This window comes from Grampus griseus (assembly GCF_964374135.1).
Source record: "Grampus griseus genome assembly, chromosome: 5".
Taxonomy (NCBI): Eukaryota; Metazoa; Chordata; class Mammalia; order Artiodactyla; family Delphinidae; genus Grampus; species Grampus griseus.
The window spans coordinates 48,771,436-48,795,893 of record NC_138998.1 but is presented as its reverse complement, the minus strand read 5'-3'; the positions used below and the strand labels follow the sequence as shown (position 1 = coordinate 48,795,893).

Genomic DNA, 24,458 nt, shown 5'->3' with positions numbered 1-24,458 from the left:
TCTTTTGACTTTACTTGGTTCCCTCTTGTTGAGTTCTTTTGAGGCTTGACCTCCTCATCAACACATTGGCTTTCTGAATGACGGGAAGCTCACCTTTAGTTTTCCTTTTATGAAGAGTCCTCTCTTTCTCGTTTAAAGCCTGCGGACTTTAATGAGCCCAGAACAGGAACTGTGCATTATCCATCTTGGTACCTCCTGCAGAGCCTGCTGACCTAGGACCTGGCACATAGTAGATACTATACAAAATGATATTATATTTGTAAAAACAAGAGACCAGAGAAAATATAAAGACTAGAAAGCCAGGTGAAGAAAAAACAGATCCAAATTACAAGGCACAGGGAATTTGATAGTTATTTTTTTCCGGTAACCAAAGAAAAAAGGGAAGACATTATCATTTACACTGTTAATACCGTCAGAAAAGAAGACCCATTCCGATTCCTGTGGGCTGTTACCTGAATTGTAGGTGGAGGATTCTTGAGGATGTAAGCCATCTCATTTATTTATTTATTTTAATTTTATTGAAGTACAGTTGATTTAAAATATTGTGTTAATTTCTGTTGTTCTGGAAAGTGATTCAGTTTTATATATATATATATATATATATATATATATACATATTATATATTTTTTCATGTTCTTTTCCATTTTGGTTTATCACAGGATATTGAATACAGTTCCTTGTGCAAGTAGGACACGTAGGACCTTGTTGTTTATTCATCCTCTATATAATAGTTTGCATCTGCTAATTCCAGACTCCCCACACTCCCAACCCTCCCCCATGCCCCCCAACCCTAGCAACCACAGGTCTGTTCTCTATGTCTGTGATTGTCTCTGTTTCTTAGATAGGTTCATTTGTATCATATTTTAGATTCCACATATAAGCAATATTTGTCTTTCTCTTTCTGACTTCACTTAGTATGATAATCTCTAGGTCCGTCCATGTTGCTGCAAAAGCTATCTCATTTATCATAGATTTTAAATGAATGACAACATTCCTAGGGTTAAAACCTATTTTTAAAATTCATAGTCATCTTGGGAGTCATACATCAATGCAGGCTTGGGTGTGGAAGGATGCATGTCACCCTCGTGTTGTCTGCTTCTCTAACGGATACTACTTCCTACTAAAGAGAGAGCAGGTTAGCCTAGTGGTAAAGAAGAGCACTGCAAACTGTCACTCATCTGGGTTTACCCTACTTTTGACACTTCCTGTTTCTCTTACCCCGGGCATGTTGCTTAACCTCCCCTTATTCCACATGTATAAATATGGGTAATATTACTTCTCTCATACGTTTAGTGTGAGAAGGAAATATAGTTATTTATAAAGCATTTGAGGGACTTCCCTGGTGGCGCAGTGGTTCAGAATTCTCCTGCCAATGCAGGGGACTTGGGTTCCACCCCTGGTCCGGGAATATCCCACATGCTGCGGAGCAACTAAGCCTGTACTCCACAGTTACTGAGCCTGCGCCTCTAGAGCCCTCAAGGCACAGCTACTAAGCCTGCACACCACAGCTACGGAAGCCCGTGCGCCTAGAGCCCGAGCTTTGCAACAAGAGAAGCCACCGCAATGAGAAGCCCGCGCACCGCAACAAAGAGTAGCCCCCGCTCGCTGCGACTAGAGAAAAGCCCGCCGGCATCAATGAAGACCCAACACAGCCATAAATAAATAAATAATAAAATAAAGCATTTGAGAGCAATATGTAGAACACAGTGTTTAGTGCACATTGTTACTATTACGACATCTCTTGTAGACATTTTTCATTTTCTCTCCATGGCACCAACGATTCCCATAGGAGACAATATGCCCTACCCTGTCCAGCTACAGGGCCTTGGTAATCGCTGTTTCTCTGCCAGGAAACCAGTCCCTCCTCAGTCACATCACATTATACTTTTTCTTTCCCCTAACTGGGTAACCTCCCGCATGGCTTTTAAAATTCAGCTCACACTTGGATTTATCAGCTCTCTCCCCTCATGCCCCTAATTACATCAGCTACCCATACCTCTCAAGCTAGTAATTTTGCATGTATCTGTATCAGTCTTTGATTTCCATTTGTGTTCCCCACGAGACTATAGTAAGTTTCATTGTGGAAGAGCTTGAATGTTTTATGTCCATTGTTGTATTACACTCGGCCCTCTGTATTCGCAGTGTTAGTTGAATCTGAGGATGTGTAACCCACGGATATGGCAGGCCGGCTGTGCTCTGCTACTTTACATAAGGGACTTAAACATCTGTGGATTTTGGTATCCATGGAGGATCCTGGAACCAATCCCCTATGGATACTGAGGGACGACTGTATTTTATTATTATTATTATTTAGCATTGTGCCTGGGATAGAGTAGCAGATAAATATTTATTGAATGAATCCATTTAGTTTAGGGTTAACATACACAACAAATCCAAGTGCTGCTTGCAGTATGCTGTGGCAAAGACCCAAGTTCTATCAGTGCTGCAATGAAGAAATACGAGCTTGGGCAACTCGTTGAATCATGCTAGACCTGCTTCCTTAGATCTGTAAATATATAGTTTGCAGGTGCTTACCCACCTTGAGATAATTTTAGAGGATCCATACATGCTTAAATCTCATTTAATGTTTCATATATTTTAATATTTAATAAACTGATTTTTTTAAAAAACCCTCAAACTCAATGTTATATACCAACTTTGAACACACTAGAAAATTGCAACTTCTCAAGGGGGAGTGAGGGTGGGGGAGGGATGGACTGGGAGTTTGGGATTAGCAGATGCAAACTATTATATATAGGAAGGATAAACAACAAGGTCCTACTGTATAGCACAGGGAACTCTATTCAATATCCAGTGATAAACCATAATGGAGAAGAATATGAAAAGAATATGTACATATATGTATAACTGAATCACTTTGCTGTACAGCAGAAATTAACACAACATTACAGTCAACTGTACTTCAATAAAATAAATTAAAGCTGTGACAAAGTGAGAGAGAGGCATGGACATATATACACTACCAAACGTAAGGTAGATGGCTAGTGGGAAGCAGCCGCATAGCACAGGGAGATCAGCTTGGTGCTTTGTGATCGCCTGGAGGGGTGGGATAGGGAGGGTGGGAGGGAGGGAGATGCAAGAGATATGGGAACATATGTATATATATAACTGATTCATTTTGTTGTAAAGCAGAAACTAACACACCATTGTAAAGCAATTATACTCCAATAGAGATGTGAAAAAAAAATTAATTAATTAAAAATAAAAGAAAACAGCAACTTTTCAATTTGTAATCTGGGTTACTCCATTCATGTGCAGAATGTCATTCAGTATGAATTTTCCACTGAAATTTTAAGGCATGCTTTTTAAGAGTAATTATTACCACTTACAATTACCTATCTGAGGAAATGTAGATTTCCTCTATCCTTTGGAACCAAAACAAAACAGAAAATTCATAAGATATTGAAGCTGATATGTGACTTTTTCTTTCAAAAATTCTAAATTTGTCTTCACTAAAATAGCCCCTTTGTTGTCATTGATTAACTTTATATCTAAATATTACATAGTTTAATTTTTTTAAGAGTTTAGTCATCCTTTGTTTCTTTATTTTTTTTGCGGTACACGGGCCTCTCACTGTTGTGGCCTCTCCCGTTGCGGAGCACGGGCTCTGGACACACAGGCTCAGCGGCCATGGCTCACGGGCCCAGCCGCTCCGCGTCATGTGGGATCTTCCCAGACCGGGTCGCGAACCCGCATCCCCTGCATCGGCGGGCGGACTCCCAACCACTGCGCCACCAGGGCAGCCCTGTTTCTTTTTTTTAAACTATTTATTTTATATTGGAGTATAGTTGATAAACAATGTTGTGTTAGTTTTGAGTGTACAGCAAAATGATACAGTTATAAATATACAAGTGTCTATTCTTTTCTTTTCTTTTCTATTCAAATTCTTTTCCCGTTTAGGTTGTTACATAATATTGAGTAGAGTTCCCTGTGCCCTACAGTAGGTCCTTGTTGGTTATCCATTTTAAATATAGCTGTGTGTACTACATATAATAGTTTAATTTATAAAAATAAATGTTTACTGATTTTAAAAGTCTAGTTTTTATTGAGGCTGTATATTGGCATCCTGAATAAAATTTCTGTTGGAGAAAGGGATTTTAGTGCTACAAATTATTAAGTTTCTTTTTTAAATCACATTTTAGAAGATGTTAGTAATCCCTACAAATTCTAATCGTCTATGATTCTTTAACAATAACTCGTCTTCAATTTTTTTATCACATTCAGTCAGCGACAAAGGTGAAAATGGTAGACATGTTAACACAAAAACCTGCCTAACGCCAGCAACCACTGTGGAGAGCAGGACAGGTGAGCAGGAACAGAAGTGGTTCTAGCCAGTGTCCGAACCTCAGGGTGTAGTCACATTTATGAGTCTCTACACCTCATACTTCCTTGAGAGTTCAAACTGACCAGTCCCTTGGCTTGTTGTAAGAATTACACAGGTTTATTCCTCTTCCATGGGTTGAGAGCTGAACGTTGGGCAAAACCCTTTGTTATAGAGCACACTAATAGGAAGTGTCTCGTTAATGCCGTTTTTGAATCCTACTATATTGTAGGTGCTTAAAGTATATTCCCCTGTGTAATAAATATGCAACTTAAAATCCCTCCTTTATCCCCTGGAATCATTCATAAGCAAATATTAGTGTGTGCTAACAAGCTCCTTTAATTGGAGGACCAAAGGCAGGTTTCTCTTCAGCCCTGGCTTAAGGTGCTCCTAAACTCTTCTTTCATGATTTAGAAGCTTTGGTTTTATGACCAAAGGTGATTGCCTTTCTTCTGTCTAGGAGTTTTCAGTTTAGAATTAAGAGGACTGGCTTTGAAGTCAGACGAATCTTGCTTTGGATCTTAGCTGTAACATTTAAAATAGGAATGAACTCTCTGAAACTCGTTTTCCTTATTTGTTCAAAGGGATCGTTAAAAACATGTACTTCATAGAGCTGTTTTGAATATTAAATGAGATGATACACATACAACCTCTGGGACAAAACGTTACGTGAGGTTGGCTTTGGCTATATTTTATGACCACGGTTGTGATCATCGTATAGTCATCAGAGGCAGCCGGTGGCTTGAAAGCATTGTCTGGGATCATCCGTTTCCTTGCATTTGAAAAGCACTGTCTCTTCACCTGTTTTATCATCTTCCAGGAGGCTGGTTCTCGTTTTTCACATAAAAGTGTTCTCTGCAAGCAGTAAGAGAAGTCCATCCCTACACGTAAATACTTTTCAAGTCTCTGCTGCGTCGCATTTCCTAATGTCCCATTGGCCAAAGCAGATCACATGGCCAAGCCCAGAGACAAGCAGAGGAAATGAACTCCACCTCTTCAGGTGGGAGGCTGCCACATATCGGCCCGTTTTTCCTTTTAGTCTACCACAAATAGTAAGCAATAAATAGATTCTCGTCATCTTGAGAAAAGACAGTCTTCTTTCTGTTGATAATAAAGCTGTGCTTACCTAAGCACTTAATCATTTCTAAGCCTTAGGAGGTGACTTTGATAGGTATCCTTTTTCCCATTTACAGGTGAAAATAACTGGCATTCGGAGAGTTTAAATGGCCGTGCCTGACTTGACATACTAAGTCAGCTTGGACAAGATTTTGAAGTCTTCTGATTGAGATCATGGTTCTTCCTAGAGTATTGGACTTAGCTTATTAAAATTACTCCCCTTTAACATTTGTGACAATTTGGTACCATTACTTTGTTTTTCACTATGACCCAGTGGTCATTAGTTTCCCAGTGAGCTTGATCCCTGTGCTCAATTCTCAAGACATAAGAATAATCCATTTACAAAACAGAAGATAAGCTTCTTATAACTTTGTAATCTAATTCTAGCCTCAGTTGTTGTTTTGTCCTTTTGAAAGCATCGTAACCCATCTCCTTCAATGAGCCGTATTGTAAGAGGTTGGACTGCTTATGAAGGGGTTAAATGTGTTCTCATGGTCATAATAAGTGCCTCCCTTTCAGTTTCACTGAGTAACTTAAGGCCATCCTTGCACTAGTCTTGAAATCTGGATGAACAGTAGCCCTGAAGGCCTGATAAATTTCACGCTCACTTACAAGGCCATATAAGATCAAGATCAAGGTTATATATTAGAGCTACGTAACCATGATCCACAGTGGTTCCATAACTGTGTTTGGAATTTAAACAATTTAAACCTAAAACTCAAGTTACTTACATTCCTGCCCTCTCCTACCTTTGTTATTTATTTATTGGTTGAGAAGATTAATAATAATGTTTATTTTGTATTATATTTTATAACTTTCACATACTTCATTTAATTTTCACAGAAGATTGGGACATAGAATAATATGGATACTATTATAAAATCTGTATCTCCTTATAGATGAGAAAAATTAGGCTCCAAAAGGTAGGCTGCTTTCCTGAGATCATGTGGCCAGAAAGGAGTGGAGCTCAAGCTGAACGTGCACCCCACCTGCCACCCCTCATTTTCCTGACTTAAAGCATATGCTTTCTTCATTACCACGTTGCCTCAGTTTACCTTTGCAAAGCCATGGAGAACATGCTGACTTCATTCTGGTCTCCAGTACTGTTTATTTTGGATTTAATTATATACTGAATCACACTGTTATTTAACTGTTTCATAAGTTCTTGTTTCCTTAATGATATGGTGAGCTTTTTTAGGCACTTTTTCCTCCTCTCTTTCTCCTGGCATCAGCCACCATCCCGTTGGGAACCTGAGGCAGGCAGCAAATACTTGTAGAACCAGCCCCGCTTCTCACTAAGAATGACCCAAGCTGAGTCTGTCCGGCGGCCGCTGGAAAATGACGGGTGTTTTACTGTCTCATGTGCTTGCCTCTTTAATCGAAAGCAGATGCCAGACTGCCCCAGAAACCCTCAGGTTTGTTTTCTCCCCTTTTATCTAGACTTCCCTAAAGTACATCTGCTCACATCCTATATTCATCCACGATTATCAGGCCCCGCGTGGTGGGTTTAAAATAGCTAACATGCACAATCGTCAGACATTTTGGAGGCCTGCTGCAGGACCCTGCAACAAGTTGAAGGGCTGTGAAGGTCAGTCTCTCCTTAGGCTTTCAGTGAAGGCCTAGGCAGTTTCTGGTAGCCGCAGGGAAGATTTCTTTGGTCAGCATGTGCCATCCCCTGCCCCCATCCCAGCCCCTCACTCCTTTCCTCCCCTCCTTTGTTAAGGCCACGTGCTGCTTCTTAGCTCAGCATCCCAAGCATACATTCTATTTTGAGACTACCTAGTCTTTGACTTAGTTAAGCCACGTCATATGTAACATACTGCGTTCTCCTAGGTTTGCAAACCTCCATTGCTTTTTACTAAAACTTATTTTTGGGTGGTCAGTAAATGTCAGCGTCTCACCACTCTCCTCCTCTTATTTTTACCAGTTCCTTTCAAGCTGTAAGGAATGCTGCTGTAAGTGGTTGGAACTTTATTAGGTATTCATTCTTTTATTCATATTTATTCACAGGCAGTTTGCTTGATGCTAGGATGTTATTTATAAAGAGCAAAAGCAGGCAGGATCCCTGTGTTGATAGTTTTTATGGATTGACAGGGAAGAGAGGCTTCAATCAAATGTTTAGATAGATAAGCGTGGATTGCCGTTCTGGTAGGCGCTGCAAAGGAAGAGACACGTGAAGCTCCCTGGGGCTAGAACCACAGGCAGGCAGATCAGAGAACTTTGCTGGGGAAGGGATCCTGGAACTGAGATCTGAAGGCAGAAGAGAGCTTACAAGCCATGGAGAAGGGAGTCAAGTAAAAGGGCAGTTATGACACAGTATGACCCATACCTCTGTTCTAGTACCAACAAATGTGTGTGCAGGTTTGGGGGTGGACAGGATATAGTGGGGAGACTTGACATTACCTGAGAGAATTAGGGAAAACATCCCTCAAGAGTGTCCATTAAACTCAGTCAGGAAGGATGAGTAGAAATTATGTGAAGAAGAGGAAGGGGAAAGAAGACAATCATGGGAGCCCACAGAAGGGCCCAGCAACGTAGAGACCAAGTAGCTGGAGGAGGTGAGGGTACAGACAGGGACACGCCATGAATGGTCTTTCAGGTAATGGCCGTGTAACATCTTACATGCAGAGATTCTTACTGCTGCATCTAAAACAGTTTTCCTGGGCTAGAAACTTTTTCCACCAACCTCAAGAATAAAATACTATGTAAAAGTCCAATTGATGTGTACATTTCAAAGTAAAATTATGAGGGACTTCCCTGGTGGTCCAGTGGTTAAGACTCCACACTCCCAGTGCAGGGCACCTGGGTTCAATCCCTAATCAGGGAACTAGATCCTGCGTGCTGCAACTAAGGCCCGGCGCAGCCAAATAAATACATAAATATTCTTAAAAAAAATTATGGGAGGACACACACACTCTTCACCAGTGATATCAGGTTCTCTTAAACAGGCCCAAGTTAGTGGACTCCAAATTGAAAATGGGAATGAGTGAAATCTGAATTAGGAAACTTACTCTGTAGGAGGGTTCTTTCTTTTCACATTCGTGGCACTACCACCTGTCCCCTTTCTTTTCATGTGTACTTTCCTGAAGGTGAGATGGGTACTCCTGCTTTGTGAACATCCTCAGATGGAGGGAACTTACCCCTGCTCCCTTTCCCATCTGACTTTCATCATCTTCCATCAGGGACTTCAATAAAAGGTGACTTCAAAGAAAATGAACCTAACAAATTTTAAATCGAAGAGGCTGTATTTTTTTTCTTTTCACTTTTCTTAATCTTCCCTATACCAGGTATGATCAGTGATAGGTACTTGATGGACATAGTACCCAGAGGCCTAGAGTGAGTTTTATCTTAATAACTTGTCTACCTGAATCTCTTCCAGGTGAAAGGATGAGGAATTTTTTTTTTTCCTAGCAGGTTGCCTGCTATATTGGTTTGCTGTACAAACAGAAGACCCCCTTGGACTGCCAATGTGTTATCTTGTAAATTTTTTCTTTGTAGTCAAGGAAGAAAGTCAAGTTATATGGTAATTATGCTTGTTTGTTACCACAGAAGAAAAAACTTAAGAAAGAAATTATTGCATAGTTGATATAGATGGTGATGAAAAACAGAATCCTACTAAAGACACTGGATTTTCATGACAATATTTATTGTTCTAAAATAGGATGAAGAGGAAGAAATCAAACAAGAAATTAACATGTTGAAGAAATATTCTCATCACCGGAATATTGCTACATACTATGGTGCTTTTATCAAAAAGAACCCACCAGGCATGGATGACCAACTTTGGGTATGTAGTGCTGCCCAAATTTGCTTTTCTTACATAGAAAACACCCAGGACTGAATATGCATTTCTCTATCCTCATTACTGAAATGCATTTCTCTATCCTCATTACTAGGTTCAGTTGTTCTTTGAAATCCTTTACTCCATGATATCCATAAATTGTGTTTTCGACGTTTTCTCCCATTTCCTTGAATAACTCTCTATCTCCTATCCCTTAATGTGGACCGTCCCTAAAGCTAGTTGTTAGGTTCTCTGTTTTTTTTCCCACTAATGACTACCTTTATTGAGTTTTTATTATACTTTAGGTACCATGCTGTTTGCTTTTAATGAATCTCATCATTTATTCCAACTCTTTGAGGTAGACATTATTATTAGCTTCATTTTTTTGTATGACAAAACTAAGGTTTACAGAGAAGTAAACTCATGTCCTGTATCTTGGCTTAAACATCTTTGCTGCACGCAGTTTCGCCACAAGCAGTTTCGCCACAAAACTCATTGTCCATAGACAGTTTTGCTGTAAAAGATAAAATAATGAATATAAAATAAAGGACAAAAGGAAACATGAAAAACTAATAACAATTTTTAAAAGATTTTACTGTGAAAAATGAAAGTTCAAAAAATATTTGAATATGTTTAAAAATGTGTGTAGATCTATGGTTATAGTTGTATTCAGGTATATTTTAGAGAAAGCTGGTATTGAATTCAGGTATATTTTAAAGACTTTTTTGATGTCCGTCATTAAAGATTCAGGATCTAATATTGAATGTAAGTTCTTTACAATATAAAAAATACAGAAAATGCAATAATCAAAGTAAAAAATGCAAATAGCTAATTTAAGAAATATATGATGAGAAGGAATTTAGTAGCCTTTAGAGATGAAGAGTTTTTATAAATCAATAAGAAAATATGTGAAATGATTAATAGAAAGATTGAGTTAAGACAAGGCAGCAATTAACAAAGTAATAAATATCAATTACCAATAAAGTGTAATCTTACTGACAATATAAATGCAAAAGAAAACAAGAATTAGATACCACTTCTTACCCAGGAGACTGGCAAAGGTTTTTTTTAATGATATACTCAGAATGGACATTCACGCCCCCTGCTTGAAATGAATGTTGGTACAACTTTACACAAGGACAGTTGGAACACACACACACACACACACAGACACACACACACACACACACAGAGATATCTATATCTGTATCTATATCTATATTTAATCTCCCAAAGAAAATGCCTTACTTTTGACCCAGTATTTTCACACACAGGAATGTATCCTAAATGAATATTTGGGTAAGTACATAAAAATATATGTAGATGCTAACTAATAGGGAATCACTTAAGTAAATCCATTAAGGGACAATATTCAGCCAGTTAAAATGATGTAGATCTATGTTTACAAATGGATGAACGTGAACGATTATAGTAAGCATTTTTAAAAGCTTTTTTAGAGGCTATGATTAGATATAGTACATTTTCTTTTTTTGTGTCAAAAAAAGAAAGAAAAAGGAAAAATATATATATATATACATATATTAACATGACGGGGGTGTCTAGAATAATGTACGCCAATAATGTTGAAGATATTTGTTTCTGGGTAGTAATTTCAGTAATTTAATTTTGGAAACTTTTTTTCATGTCTTTCTTAATTGCTTCTCATTGGGCTATCTTTGCTCCTCATATAGACAGGCTCTGAGGACAAGGAATGTGTCTTTTGCATCTCAGTGTCTTCCTCAACACTAGGAAGGGGCTGGGCATGTGATGCTGACAAAATAGTTGTTTTATGAATGAAAGTGATATTATTGGTACAAACTTGGTTGCTATGATTATGATTATTACTACTACTATTACTGGTTCAAACCAATAATTGCTACAGATACTTGTGAGAGTTCAGTTTCCCTGTGGCCTGCATGTTCAGCAGGATACGATGAGATGGCACCAGTTTAAATATCTCTGTGTTCCCAAAGGACTTTTATACTGCCAGGAATCTAACATTTTAGCAATGACCCCTGCCTTACTTCAAGCTGCAGCAGATGACAAGAGGAGAATGATAGCTATTTTGATACTGTCTGCAGAAGCATTTTCTGGTTTGGTCAGAGCTATGGCTCCAGATTAAAAGAAAGCATTAATACAGCTTTGGAATCACCTCTGGCTTATCACTTGAGGTAGTACAACCATTTCCAGATGAGTCACACATAACTATTAATATCATTCCTTTTCTGAGATGGGCCAGACAGGATAGTTTTCTTATTAGGCTGAACTATTAAAATTTAGGTATATATATTACAAATCATTGGCTGAGGAAGGAGAGGAGTGGTCAAGCAGGGCTTGACTTTTTTTCACCTTTTTCCTAATGCTGAGATTTTTTTAAGCTGGAAAGAAAATTAGTTGTCATTTATTTTACAGTGAAGCTAATTGTCTTTCTCAGAGCCTCCGAGCTCATTAATGGATGGACACATGACAAGAATGCAGATGTCTTGAAATGTGACAGTTTAGCTTGGCCTGAAGTTCTGCAAAAGGCACTGGAAGTTTTGGGGTTTTTTAATTTTTTTTTTTTTTTAATGAGCAAAATCTGCAGTCCATTTTCAGACTGGCACTGGAAGAAAGAAGCAAGCCTGTTTGCATCTGCACGGCACAAACAGGAGCTTTTATGCTCTGGAAACAAGTCACTGCCCACCATTTCGCACCCTGGCCAGTGGCTCTTCCCGTGGAGATGGCTGTGGTTGCTGGGAGCTAGGAGCCTGCATGAGTATGTGTTCATTTATTCATCCATTCATTCATCCATCCGACAAATACATATCAAGCACTTGCGAGACGCAAGGCACTCTTACGGACACTTATGATATATCAGTGAACAAAAGTGATAAAAGCCCCTACCTGCATGCAGCTTACATTCTTGCTACAGACCACAAACAATGAACATAATAAGTCAGAAAGCTACTCAGCATGCTGGAGGAGGATAAATGCCTGGAAGAGCAGGGAATGACTAATGAGGATTGCGGGTAGGTGCTGCAGTGGCCAGGGGAAGCCCCATTGTAGATACCTGGAGGAAGGGCATTCCAGGCCCAGTGTTTTCCGGGAATAACAGTGAGGCCAGTGTGACTGGAAGATGTGGGAATGAGACCTGGGGCCAGATCAGGCAGGGCCTTACAGGACATTGGCAGGATGTCGGCTTTTACTCTGAGTGAGCTGGGGGCCACTGGAGGGTTTTGAAGATGAAGGGATGGAATCTGACCCATAGAGTGAAGGGGTCCCTCTGGTTGCTGGGTTGAGACTAGACCAGATGGGGGCCAGAGGGGGAGCAGGAAGGCCAATGAGGAGACTGTTTCAGCAAGCTGATCCCCTTCCTGAAGTTCACAAAGGGGCATCTACAAGTAGTGATCACTTCCAAACCTGTGCCACGGGGGGAGGAACTCTGCCTTCACATTCCATTTTCCCCACCTGCAGTCAAATGCTGGTGGCAGAATGCAGCAATTTTATGCCCCACATTCTGCTTGGTAGACAGAGAGCATCCCTCTTGTCAGATGTGTGCCCATGCAGAGGACTCTTCTGACTGTCCCCACTAGAAATGGTCCATTAGCTTCATGTCACTGGGGATAAAAATACAAAGCTATGAAATGCCTCATGGGTGCAAGAGCATCATTTCTTTTTCTAGTTGTTCTTCTTCTATTTGATGGCAAACTAAGGAGGAACTTAGAAAATTAAAGGCAGAACAGAAACATAATAGTTAGCAAATTAACACCAGATCACAATATTGATGGGAACTTGGTTATAGAATATATTAGTGTGTACTTGTTCCAAGACCTCTGACTCACTAAATTTGGGCCATTCTGTGTTAATAACAATGGCAAGTAATATTTAGCACCTACCTACCATGTGCCAAGTCCTGTATTTGTTTGCATTGTCATATTATTTCATTAGGTCTTCACAATCCCTCTACAAATTAGATATTCTCATTATCCCCACTTTACAGATGAGGAAATTAGCCTCAGAGCAGTTAAGAAGTTTGCTTAAGGATTCACAACTAGTGAGTGATGAAGCCAGTGTATTAGCTAACCCCAAGGTGCCTCATGCTAGAATCAAGCCCCTGAACCCTACATTCTTCTCCTTTTTGTTGTGAAAAATAGTTCCAATAGTTGGGAAAATAGTTTCAGAGGTTGGTGTTCCAAATAGGACTGAAGCTTTGCCTTTACACAAATCTATTTTGAGTTCACCGTTCATCTTCATTTGTCAGTTTCCCCAGCTTTCAAAGAGGACAGCAAGACATGCTAGCTGCTAGGAAGACAGTATTTCTTAAGTCTAAGAAATATACTTTGAAAAGCACATTAAACCTTTTGGGAGTGTTTTAGCAAATAGTTGCAAAGGTCACAGAGAGTTGACTCTTTGGGCTAATGGCATTCTGTTAGGATTACATTTATATAAAAATATTATTATGGATTGTGTAGAGACAGAGCCTGTAGCAACCAAGCGCAGCACTCTCTAACATTTATTCCCAGTTTTCAGGTGACAGGAACTATTCCCCAGGTATTTCTTTTGCTGTGGCTGGAGGACAGAGGTTTGCACATAGGCCACCAACCAATATATGTGCTGTTTCAGGTGTCTGATTGAATTATAATCTGTGTGAATTCTATCAGTCTTGTCATAGAGATAAACTGTTGTTTAGTACCAGCTCTTTGTGGAAATACAACTACTTCTGATAATGGCCAAGTAATTCTCCCTTATCAACTGCTCAGGGCCTGATCCGGAAATCAAAAAAGGGAGCTCTTTCAATAAAGATTCCGATCTCTCCGAAACAAGGCGAACCCTGACACACAACATGGCCATCTCATTCTGCTGCATCTCAGCAAAGAGAGGCTCTCCACTTTGCTGCGCCATTCAGACACCGGGAGTGAGAAGGCCTGTCTATTAAATGGGTTAATTTCCTAAAGTTAGAAAGCGAAATCACACATGTTTTGCTACCTTTTTTTGATACCACCTCAACAATCACGGCTCTAGACTACCTTATAAAAGGAAAAACATTTCTGATTAGCTTCCAAAATGTAGGTTGTTCAAGTGACATAGCAGATTATTATACTGAGATGACTCAATAAGCCATTTATTAGACTGTATCCTTGAAGACTTGTAGAGCTAAGCATTAAGAAATTATGTTGTGTGCATTTAGGGGAAACATGCTAGCAGCTGCCTGAGACCTGGCCTGGAGTCCAGAGACCTGGAGTCTCACCTTGAGCAGAGGCAGCATCACTGTCATTGGTTTCTTTCTTATAAAAATGATAAATTTGGACAAGGTCTGAGTTTTCAAACTGGCGGCCCCGAGACTAATTGCTACCCAGGTAAATGGGTTTAGTTTGGCCCACATAAGGTGGTGGTGCTTTAATGATGCCAACGTTAGAAGAAAGTACAGCAGGGCTTCCCTGGTGGCGCAGTGGTTGAGAGTCCACCTGCCGATGCAGGGGACATGGGTTCGTGCCCTGGTCTAGGAAGATCCCACATGCCGCGGAGCGCCTGGGCCCGTGAGCCATGGCCACTGAGCCTGTGTGTCCGGAGCCTGTGCTCCGCAACGGGAGAGGCCACAACAGTGAGAGGCCCGCGTACCGCAAAAAAAAAAAAAAAAAAAAAAAGTACAGCAGTTCCACACAAAAGTCTGGATTCCTTGAAAGGTTTTGAAAAATCAGATGATCTGGAACTCTTGGGCCTGAAGTCCTGAATATCAGCAGCATGTTAGAGCAGTAGCTCGGCTGCCTAGAGGGCACGCGCCCACTCCAATTGCACAAGAGGCCCGTCACTGCCTGCTGTCTTCCATGCACGCTCCACTTCATGCACTGACATTGCTTGTCCACGCCCCATGTAAGATCATCTGGAAATGAGATCCTGGGATGAACCAAGATGTCTTTCAATCACCAATGGGGGATCCTTTCTAGAATCTGCAGTGATGTTGGCCACAGCCCCCGAAATCCAAGTTTCTTATAGTTTGGATTTACATTGCTGTAGCATCTTGGTTTGGCAAAAAGCATGCCTACTAACATTTTTGGTTGTCTTAAGATTGAAATGTAAAGTGCTGCAGATAGTACCATTAAAAACCCAACCACCTGTAGCTGAGTCTCCTGAACAGTTCATTGAAATTTACTCTTTTCTTAGTTCTATGCATCAGAAATGAGGCTTTCATAGGACAGAGGGGGTTAATTAGTGTTTTATAATTTTATTACTAAAGAAGTCTCTTCCTTCATATATACAGCCTAGGTCACTTGTCTGGAGAAGTGATTGATTCTTACTATTTGTGAGTAGAAATTTGTAAGGCTGAATTTGGTGAATATAGAAGCGTGCCTGAAATAGTAGGAGGAGGGATTGTAAACAGTCTCCCAGTCTTGGAGCTGCCCCATTGCATGTGTAGCTGCCCCAAAGCTACACCTGATTTACTACTTTGCAACTGGGCTTGAGTTCAGCTTTAATGGAATCATTTTTATGAATTAATGGGTGATTAATTCTTGTCACAGGACAAGAATGTGAAAATGATTTCTTCTTTTATCCCAATGAATTTCATTTGAACTGTGCTTAAACTGCTTTTCACCTTAGCAAAAGGAAGACTTTATATATGCTTACAGTTACTCTGCTAATGGTCTCTACAACCCTCTGGTTCCTATTCTAGATTAATTTTGAGCCAAAGTCAATATTCCTGTTTGTGTTGCACTACTCAAAATTCTCATCTACCGAGTTTCTTAGTCCTAAGTCCTCTAAAGCCAGTGTTGCTTTTACTTTTCCTATTTTTAACTTTCCTGAAAACTTGCTCCCCTATCCCCACCCCAAATTCTTCTAAAACTAGCCTTTAAGGTTAGTTTCTATGATTGAGTCCATGACTCAAGTGGACATGTGGTGATTTATCCCTAACAGGAAATACCCTCCAGAAGGTCTTGCATGCATACTGAGAAATTGGAGCACCAGGTACCAAATCCAAGACGTAGCTAACTTCTCTTTCTTTGAATGCTGTCATGCTGATTCTAAGATGGCTCTCTCCTTAGACATGGGCGACTACTGAGCATTTCTAGTTGTCCTTTGAGCAGGCTTCTTGCTAAGAATACCAGCTGGCTTAGGAGATTCAAACTGTGATTGTCATTCTCAACATACAAAGTTGTTCATATCCAGAAACTTTATTGACAAAACCTGAGACTTCACATCCTTGGGGCTCATCTTTTTATGTTTGGAAGACTTAGAATTTGTGGTTGTAAGCATTCTGTTTTCAAGTCCAAGAATATAATTCAGAAGCCAAAGGAGTTTTTGTTTCCCCAAATACATGCTAGTTTAAAAATGAATGCAAGGGACTTGCCTGGTGGCGCAGTGGTTAAGAATCAGCCTACCAATGCAGGGGACACGGGTTCGATCCCTGGGCTCGGAAGATCCCACATGCCGTGGAGCAACTAAGCCCGTGTGCAACAAATACTGAGCCTGCACTTTAGAGCCCACGAGCCACAACTACTGAGCCCAAGTGCCACAACTACTGAAACCCGTGCACCGAGAGCCTGTGCTCTGCAACAAGAGAAGCCACTGCATTGAGAAGCCCGCACCCGGCAAGGAAGAGTAGCCCCTGCTCACCACAACTAGAGAAAGCCCGCGTGCAGCAACAAAGACCTAACGCAGCCAAAAATAAATAAATAAAAATAAACAAATAAATAAAATTTTTAAAAATTAATAAAAATGAATGCAAAAGCCAGTATAGGTTGCTTTTCCAAATTTGAAATTCCCCACAGTTTTGCTTTACCTTTGCATCAGTTAACTGAAATGATAAATGTATACCCACCAATTTTTGTACTTCCATGCACACATTTTGTATTGTGCAACTTAAACTACCTTTGGCAAATGAAGCAGCATTCTGTAACAAAGTACTGAGTTTGGGTTTTGTTAACACCTTCATAAATCATGCAGATGGGATCTTTGGCTATTCCCAGCTACACATGATAAAAATATCCTGTGCCTTGCTGATGTTTCTGGACCTTCAAGGTCAATAGGCTGATCCTTTGCAGACTTGTGAATTCTTGGAAGTTTATCTTTCCTCTCCTTTTCTTAGATTGCCCCTGCAATTGCTTGGTGCAGACTTCTTTCATCTTAGGTCGACCTTCATCCTCCCTCTCCCTCCTCTCCCTCACCCCTGTCTCCCACCCCTCCTTTTACTATAAAAGAGAAGGAATCTGTTAGTAGTCATTTTTCCTGTGGGTGACTGACTAGTGACATTTGGGGGGAATATGTTCTTGTCAAGATATTCTAGGCTAGTCCTGCAGTTTTAAAATACCTTAAAGCTTTCTTGCTTGTTATAGGAACTTAAAACCAATTAACTAGCACGTGAGTGAATGCTATAGGGACCCCAGAAATCATCCTAAGCCTCTTAGGCTGGCTCTGCGAATAAACCTTTTTAAATTCTTTCAGAGGTGACTTGCGTTGGAGAAAGCAAGTTAGAAGTGACCGCATCTGCTGATTCCAAACCCATGCCCCTCCCGGTTAGGGGGTGACCTCAGGGAAGGCTCACATAGTGCTTCTGGGACTCCTTCTGGGATCAGCTGAGGCCAAAGGCTCTTTTCTTTTCTTTTCTTTTTTTTTATTAATTTTTATTTGAGTATAGTTGCTTTACAATGTTGTGTTGGTTTCTCTTGTGCAGCAAAGTGAATCACGTATACATAAACATAGATCCCCTCTTTTTTTGGATTTCCTTCCCATGTAGGTCACCACAGAGCACTGAGTAGAGTTCCCTGTGCTATACAGTAGGTTCTCATTAGTTATCTCTTTTATACATAGTAGTGTATATGTGTCAATTCCAGTTTACCAATCAAAGACCCTTTTCTTAAATACCGTCCTGAAGGAGGGGGAAAGCACAGGAGGGCATAATAAGTAGCCCCTTACCCCACAACCTCTAAGAGAAAACATCCTTCTCATCAGACAAAAGTATGTGATAAACAACCATGCAAATTGTGAAATATGTTAGAAGCCTTTGTTTTTAAAAATTAACCATTTAAATTTAGATAGAAATAACTACCCACATTCAACAATCCAGGCAAGCTTTTCCCTAACAGTTGGGTTGCACTACACACTGTGCTGCTTTTTAAATATTTCCACCTTGACAAGGTTCCAGGTCCAGCCCAGGCCCAGCCCCCATCGTGCCTGAGCGCAGTTCTGTCCTCACTTTAACTTAACCTTCATTCTTTCTTCCCAAGTGACATGCATGTGTATTTTCATTTTCTGACCCAGTTGTGTAGGTGATATTGAATGAGAATTTCAAATATAAGATTCTCTTTAAACCTCTTACACCTTCTTCCAACTCTCCAAATAAAAAGATCCAGTGTTTTAGGATGCACTGCTGTGTCTCCTTGCTGTGTGATACAAGCTTGAAAAAAAGACATGTGTCCTTGGTACTCTTTCATTAACAGAAGTTTTAGAAACACATGTGCACCGTGCCCTTTATAGGTGCTCTTTCAGCCATTTCCTCGCCATCCAAGTGAAGTGGACCTTGGGGAGCTATTAATGCTATCTTCCAAGCTGGAAACTTTTTTTTTAATAAATGCAAACAGACCAAAGAATGGATAAGTAATAGAGTTTGAGATTTCTGGCTACCAGAAGCTTTCCATTCTGTAGAACACAGTGTTCACATCACATATATAAGGCTGATGCTTTTATTTTGTTTTAATAGTGATGGTGGCGGGGTGCTGAGCCCAGCGGAGTTAGGGAACATGCCCAAGTTCATACAGTTAGTACTCGAGAAAGCATGATGCTTTCAACCCTGCCCTAGTTACTTAACGAGTATACATACCATGGATAAGGCTGCAGACCATAACTAACTAACCTGCATTTCCAAATAAATAAAGAAAAGGGAATTGAGGAGAAGGAGAATTAATGAAACAATAAGTGCAAATCACTCAGCCCAGTGTCTGGCACATGGTAACTTCTCAGTAAATGTTAGCAAGCATTGTTGCCCCAGTGTCAACTCTTTGAGGACTTTCTTTCAGAAAGAATATTAATGATGCATTATTTCTTGCCTGTGAGATGTGAAGTTATTGACTTATCACTGCTGGGCTTGGCATGTTGAGCCCTGTTTCTGTTTATTAATGTGATGAGGTTACTTGTGGTGAGGGAGTGTCCCCGCTGTGTGGTGGCAGTAATTATCAGTGTTGCTGTGAGGCTGCAGGAACCGATTGCTAGCAAAGGCTGGTTTCTTTCTTTCTTTTTCTTTAAAAAAAAATCCCATTACATAATTTAACAATCATTTTGTTCCGTAGTGAGATGAAAAGAACTTAGCAGCCTTCAGCTGGAGCTGAATGGAGAAGCAAATTATAGAAACCACTGACATTAGTGCCTGGCTAGAGCAGGATTGTTTCCTACTGAATATTTGAAAGTATTTTGTCCAATCTAATTTTGAAAGACCGGAGTCACTGGGCTTCCACTGCTTTCCTTGGGAATTATAGTTATGTGGCTAATAGAACTCAATGGTGGGACATTTTCTCCAGCTGATACAGGAGCAATGGATGCATTTGTAGGAGGTCTGGTCACTGTGTTTTTCAAGGTAGGATTTGGAGAAGGGGCACAAACATGTTTTGCGCACTTGAGAAAATGTTCTTTTCTTTCTACCCAAAGATGTTTCTTTGGTCCATCCTGCTGCTGTTAAACCACAATTTACATAACTGAGATTTTCTTTAACTTTGTATTTATAGAGAATCCCCAAAATACACAAAAGTAGACAGAACAGTATAATGTGCCCAAAACTAGCCCCAACAGTCATCAAACCAGTAGTCAATCCTGCCCCATCTACACAGCCATCTACTTCCTCCCTTCTATTATTTTGAAACAAATCTCATCATCTTTAAAAAAAAAAAATTCGGGTAAAATACACACAGCTTGAAATTTACCATTTTAATAATTTTAAGGTGTATAATTCAGTGGGATTAAGTACACAGTGTTGTGCAAACATCACCTCTGTCTAGTTCTAGAACTTTTTCATCACCCCAAAAGGAAACTCTGTACCCATTAAGCTGGAACTCCCATTCTTCCCTCCACTTAGTGCCTGGAAACCACTAATCTGCTTTCTGTCTCTGTGTATTTGCCTTTTCTGGATATTTCATATAAATGGATTCATACAATATTTAGCATTTTTCCTCTGGCTTATTTCAGTAAGCATAATGTTTTCAAGATTTCATCCAATGTTGTATCATGCGTCAGTACTTCATTCATAATACTCTGTTGTATGCCTATACCACATTTTATTCATCTGATGATGGACAGTGGTTAATTCCACCTTTTGTCTATTGTGAACAGTGCTGCTTTGAACATTCATATGCAAGTTTTTGTCTGAACACCTGTTTTCCATTTTGGGGGGTATATACCTAGAAGTGGAATTGCTAGGTCATGTGGTATTTCTATGTTTTAACTTATTGAGGAACCATCAAACAGTTTGTCTCAGTTTACATTCCCTCCAGCAATGTAGGAGGGTTCCAGTTTCTCCACATTTTGCCAACATATTATTTTCTGCTTTTTTTTTTTTTTAATTATAGTCATCCTAGAAGGTGTGGAGTGATATGTCATTCTGCTTTTGACTCACGTTTTCCTAACGACTATTGATGTGGAACATTGTTAGCTATTTGTATATATTCTTCGGAGAAATGTCTATTCAAGTGTTTTGCCTGTTTTTAAATTGTGTTGTTTTTATTTTTGTTGTTGAGTTGTAAGAGTTCTTTATACAATCTGGATACTAGACCCTTATTAGATACGTGATTTGCATATACTTTTCTATGGGTTGTTATTTCACTCTCTTGATAGTATCCTTCAATGCACAAAATTTTTAATGTTGATGAAATCCAATTTATCTCTTTCTTTTGTTGTTTGTGCTTTTGCTGTCTTAGTTAAGAAACCATTGCCAAGTCCAAGGTCATGGAAATTTACCCCATGTTCTCTCCTAAGAGTTTTACAGTTGTTGCTCTTATGGTTAGGTCTTTGATCCATTTTGAGATACTTTTTGTATGTGGCATGAGGTAAGGGTTCAACATCATTCTTTCACATGTGGCTATCCAGTTGACCCTGTACTATTTGTAGAAGAAACTATCATCATATCATTTTATCCATAGTACTCCAGTATGTTTCTCTAAAATATAGGACCATTTTTTCAGATATCCACAGTACTATTATCACACTTAAAAAATGTCAACCACATTTCCTTAATGTCAGCAAATATCTAGACTGTAGACTGTCTCAAAAATTTTAGCAGCATTTAAAAAAAAAATCACTACCAGATAAGTTGCATCCATTGCAATTTGTTGGTATATCTTTTTAAATGTTTTAAAATCTACAGATTTCCCCTGCATCTCTCTTTATCCTTCTTGATATGTATTTGTTGAAGCAAATGGGCCATTTACCCTGTGGAGTGTTTTATTCTAGGTTTTGTTGATTATATCCCCATGATGTAACATGTTCCTCAGTCCTCTGAATTTCCTGTAAATTGGTAACTGGAAGTAGAGGCTTGATCAGATTTAGTTTTGGGTTTTTGTTTTGTTTAGTTTTTTTGTTTTTGGCAAGACTACTCCTGAGGTGATGTTGTGTTATTCTAATCAAGAAGCAAATCATAACTGGTTCTTTCTTTTTTTTTTTTTTTAATGTTAGCAGTCACTGATCATCAGTGCCTAAATCCACTAGTTTATTAGAGGTTGTGAAATAATGATATTCTAATTCTATTATGTCTTCTTCACTTATTAGATGGAATATTTTTTTCTCGTGAAGAGAAGTTTTACCTCTTTTATTATTTAATCACTGTGGTAAAACTTGTACAAGAAAGGAAGTGTAAATTCTTCATTCTTTCCCTTTATCTACCAGTCTCAATATAAGAAGTTGGTTCCTCATTTTCTTCAAACAGTGCCAATTATATTCTTTTTTTTTTTTTTTTTTTTTTGCGGTACGTGGTCCTCTCACTGCTGTGGCCTCTCCCGTTGCGGAGCGCAGGCTCAGCGGCCATGGCACATGGGCCCAGCCGCTCCGCGGCATGTGGGATCCTCCCGGATGGGGGCACGAACCCGTGGGACTCTCAACCACTGCGCCACCAGGGAAACCCCCCAATTATATTCTTTTTAAGGGGTGTCTTTATTAATGCATTTAGTTCAGCATATTTAATGTGTTTCAAGATATTGCAGTTCTTATTCTTACCGATGCTCAAATTATCCCATCTTTGGCCAGTGAGACCTCTTAAAGTTGATTCCTCAGTCCTTTCTAACATGATATTGGTCTTTGATAGCTTCCTGGCTCTCATATATGGTAATTTTACAACTCTTACTGGGTTGGAACGAGGTCTATTGTGGCATTTTCAAATTTCCTTACAAAAGCTCCTGATCAGTCTCCACCGGTACTCTGGAGAAGATTGGAGGGTTTCATTACCCTTTGTAAAATCATAAGAAGAGGGGCTTCCCTGGTGGTGCAGTGGTTGAGAGTCCGCCTGCCGATGCAGGGGATGCGGGTTCGTGCCCCAGTCCGGGAAGATCCCACGTGCCGCGGAGCGGCTGGGCCCGTGAGCCATGGCGGCTGAGCCTGCGCGTCTGGAGCCTGTGCTCCATAACGGGAGAGGACACAACAGTGAGAGGCCCGCGTACCGCAAAAAAAAAAAAAAAAAAAAAAAAAAAAAAAAAAAAATCATAAGAAGATAAATCAGAACAGACATTAGAAACTCATTGAGGAAACTCATTTCATGAGTTTTTATTGTTTCAACCAGACATGCAGAAAAAAAAGGGAACATTATTTCTGCCCAAAGATCTTACAGCCTGGTGGGGTATCTTTTAGGACCTGGTGACATGGTGCTGAGGTTAGGAACGTACATTTGGACAAAGCCAAAACCACGAATGTGATTTCATTATGGGCCCATTTAAGTTCTGTTTCTAGTGTCAAATCAGAGATTGATTGCTAGTCATCTAAATTATTGTCACAAAAAGATGACTTTTGTGGCAGACTTTTTGAAGAAGAGGGAGAAATGTATGGAAATGGATGTGTTTCTCTAAACCTAGAAAATGAATGTAAAAGCAAATGGATAGCTTTTCCTCTTCTAGTCTCTACTCCTCCATTAACTAAGGGAGATGTTCATTTTCTGCCTATTTTATAAAGTTGCTGAGTACTGGAATGAGTTTATATTTATAGAGAACTTGGAGCTTTGGGGATGAAAAGTGCTAAATTAGGGCTTATTGTTTATTGAATTTATTTGATATGTCCAGCCTCCTGGGAACATTTGCTGAAGTTAATTAAAAGCAGATAGTCCTCACTCTGACAGCTTACAGTGCCACTTACAAGCCAATAACATAAACAGTGTGCACTTGAATTGTTCTGACTTGGGATTGCCTAGACAACCACAGCTCTTTCAGGCAGGGGAATGATGCTACTTTTATAGGAAAGTTGAGTTTGACCATTGGATAAAAACACAGGGATATTCTCAACTACATCTGTGCCACCTAACTGCCCTCATTTAAAACAAATACTTAGAATATGAAGATTTTCCTAGTTTTCCAGCTATAATTTTCAGGTTGGAACATTAAAAATAATCTTTCCTTTCTTTCATTTTGGGAAAAAATTAAGATAAAAATTTATGTTTTATATATCGTTTTATGGTCACTTTTTCTTTGCAGGAAGGGCATTCCAAAGCAGCCAGGTGGGACACCTTATGCTTTCTTAACTCATTGGAAGCCGTGAAGTGTAATGATAATAATGGCATGTTTGCTTCCTTTGCCAGTTGGTGATGGAGTTTTGTGGTGCTGGCTCTGTCACTGACCTGATCAAGAACACGAAAGGTAACACGTTGAAGGAAGAGTGGATTGCGTACATCTGCAGGGAGATCTTACGAGTAAGTGACAACACGGGAGACCTTGGGAGGTGTTGAACTTTGCACTGACCTTCCACTAATTTGTAAACGTGTTGGAAACCTCCTTAGAGCTTTATTCTGACAGTGATGGTGGCAGTGGTAGTGTGTTGTGGTCTGCTGTAATGGAAGTGAGAGCCATTCTGCATAGGCGTGTGCACTCTCATTTGGAGGGTTAATTGGGTGATTTCTCTTAACCTGGGATTCATTTCCTATGGGGTTTCCAATTGGAAATCTGATTTTGGATCACAGAGATAGTGTCCCACTTAGGAAATGGATTGTTTAGGGATATTTTGATCACTCATTTGAGTTTTCCACTTGTGAAAGTTTATAACTAATTTAAGGCTTGTGTGACTTTAGC

General features: G+C 39.7%; 1 protein-coding gene across 8 annotated transcripts in view; it reads left to right on the top strand.

Annotated features, from left to right (window-relative positions):
- TNIK (TRAF2 and NCK interacting kinase) overlaps window positions 1-24,458 on the top strand; it is a 412,271-nt gene that overhangs the window by 252,713 nt on the left and 135,100 nt on the right. For all 8 annotated transcript variants that reach the window (XM_082655678.1, XM_082655677.1, XM_082655674.1 and 5 more), the window contains exons 4-5: window positions 9,121-9,246; window positions 23,972-24,082. In XM_082655678.1, the coding sequence (XP_082511804.1) occupies window positions 9,121-9,246; window positions 23,972-24,082 (237 nt within the window). The remainder of the gene's footprint in view (window positions 1-9,120; window positions 9,247-23,971; window positions 24,083-24,458) is intronic.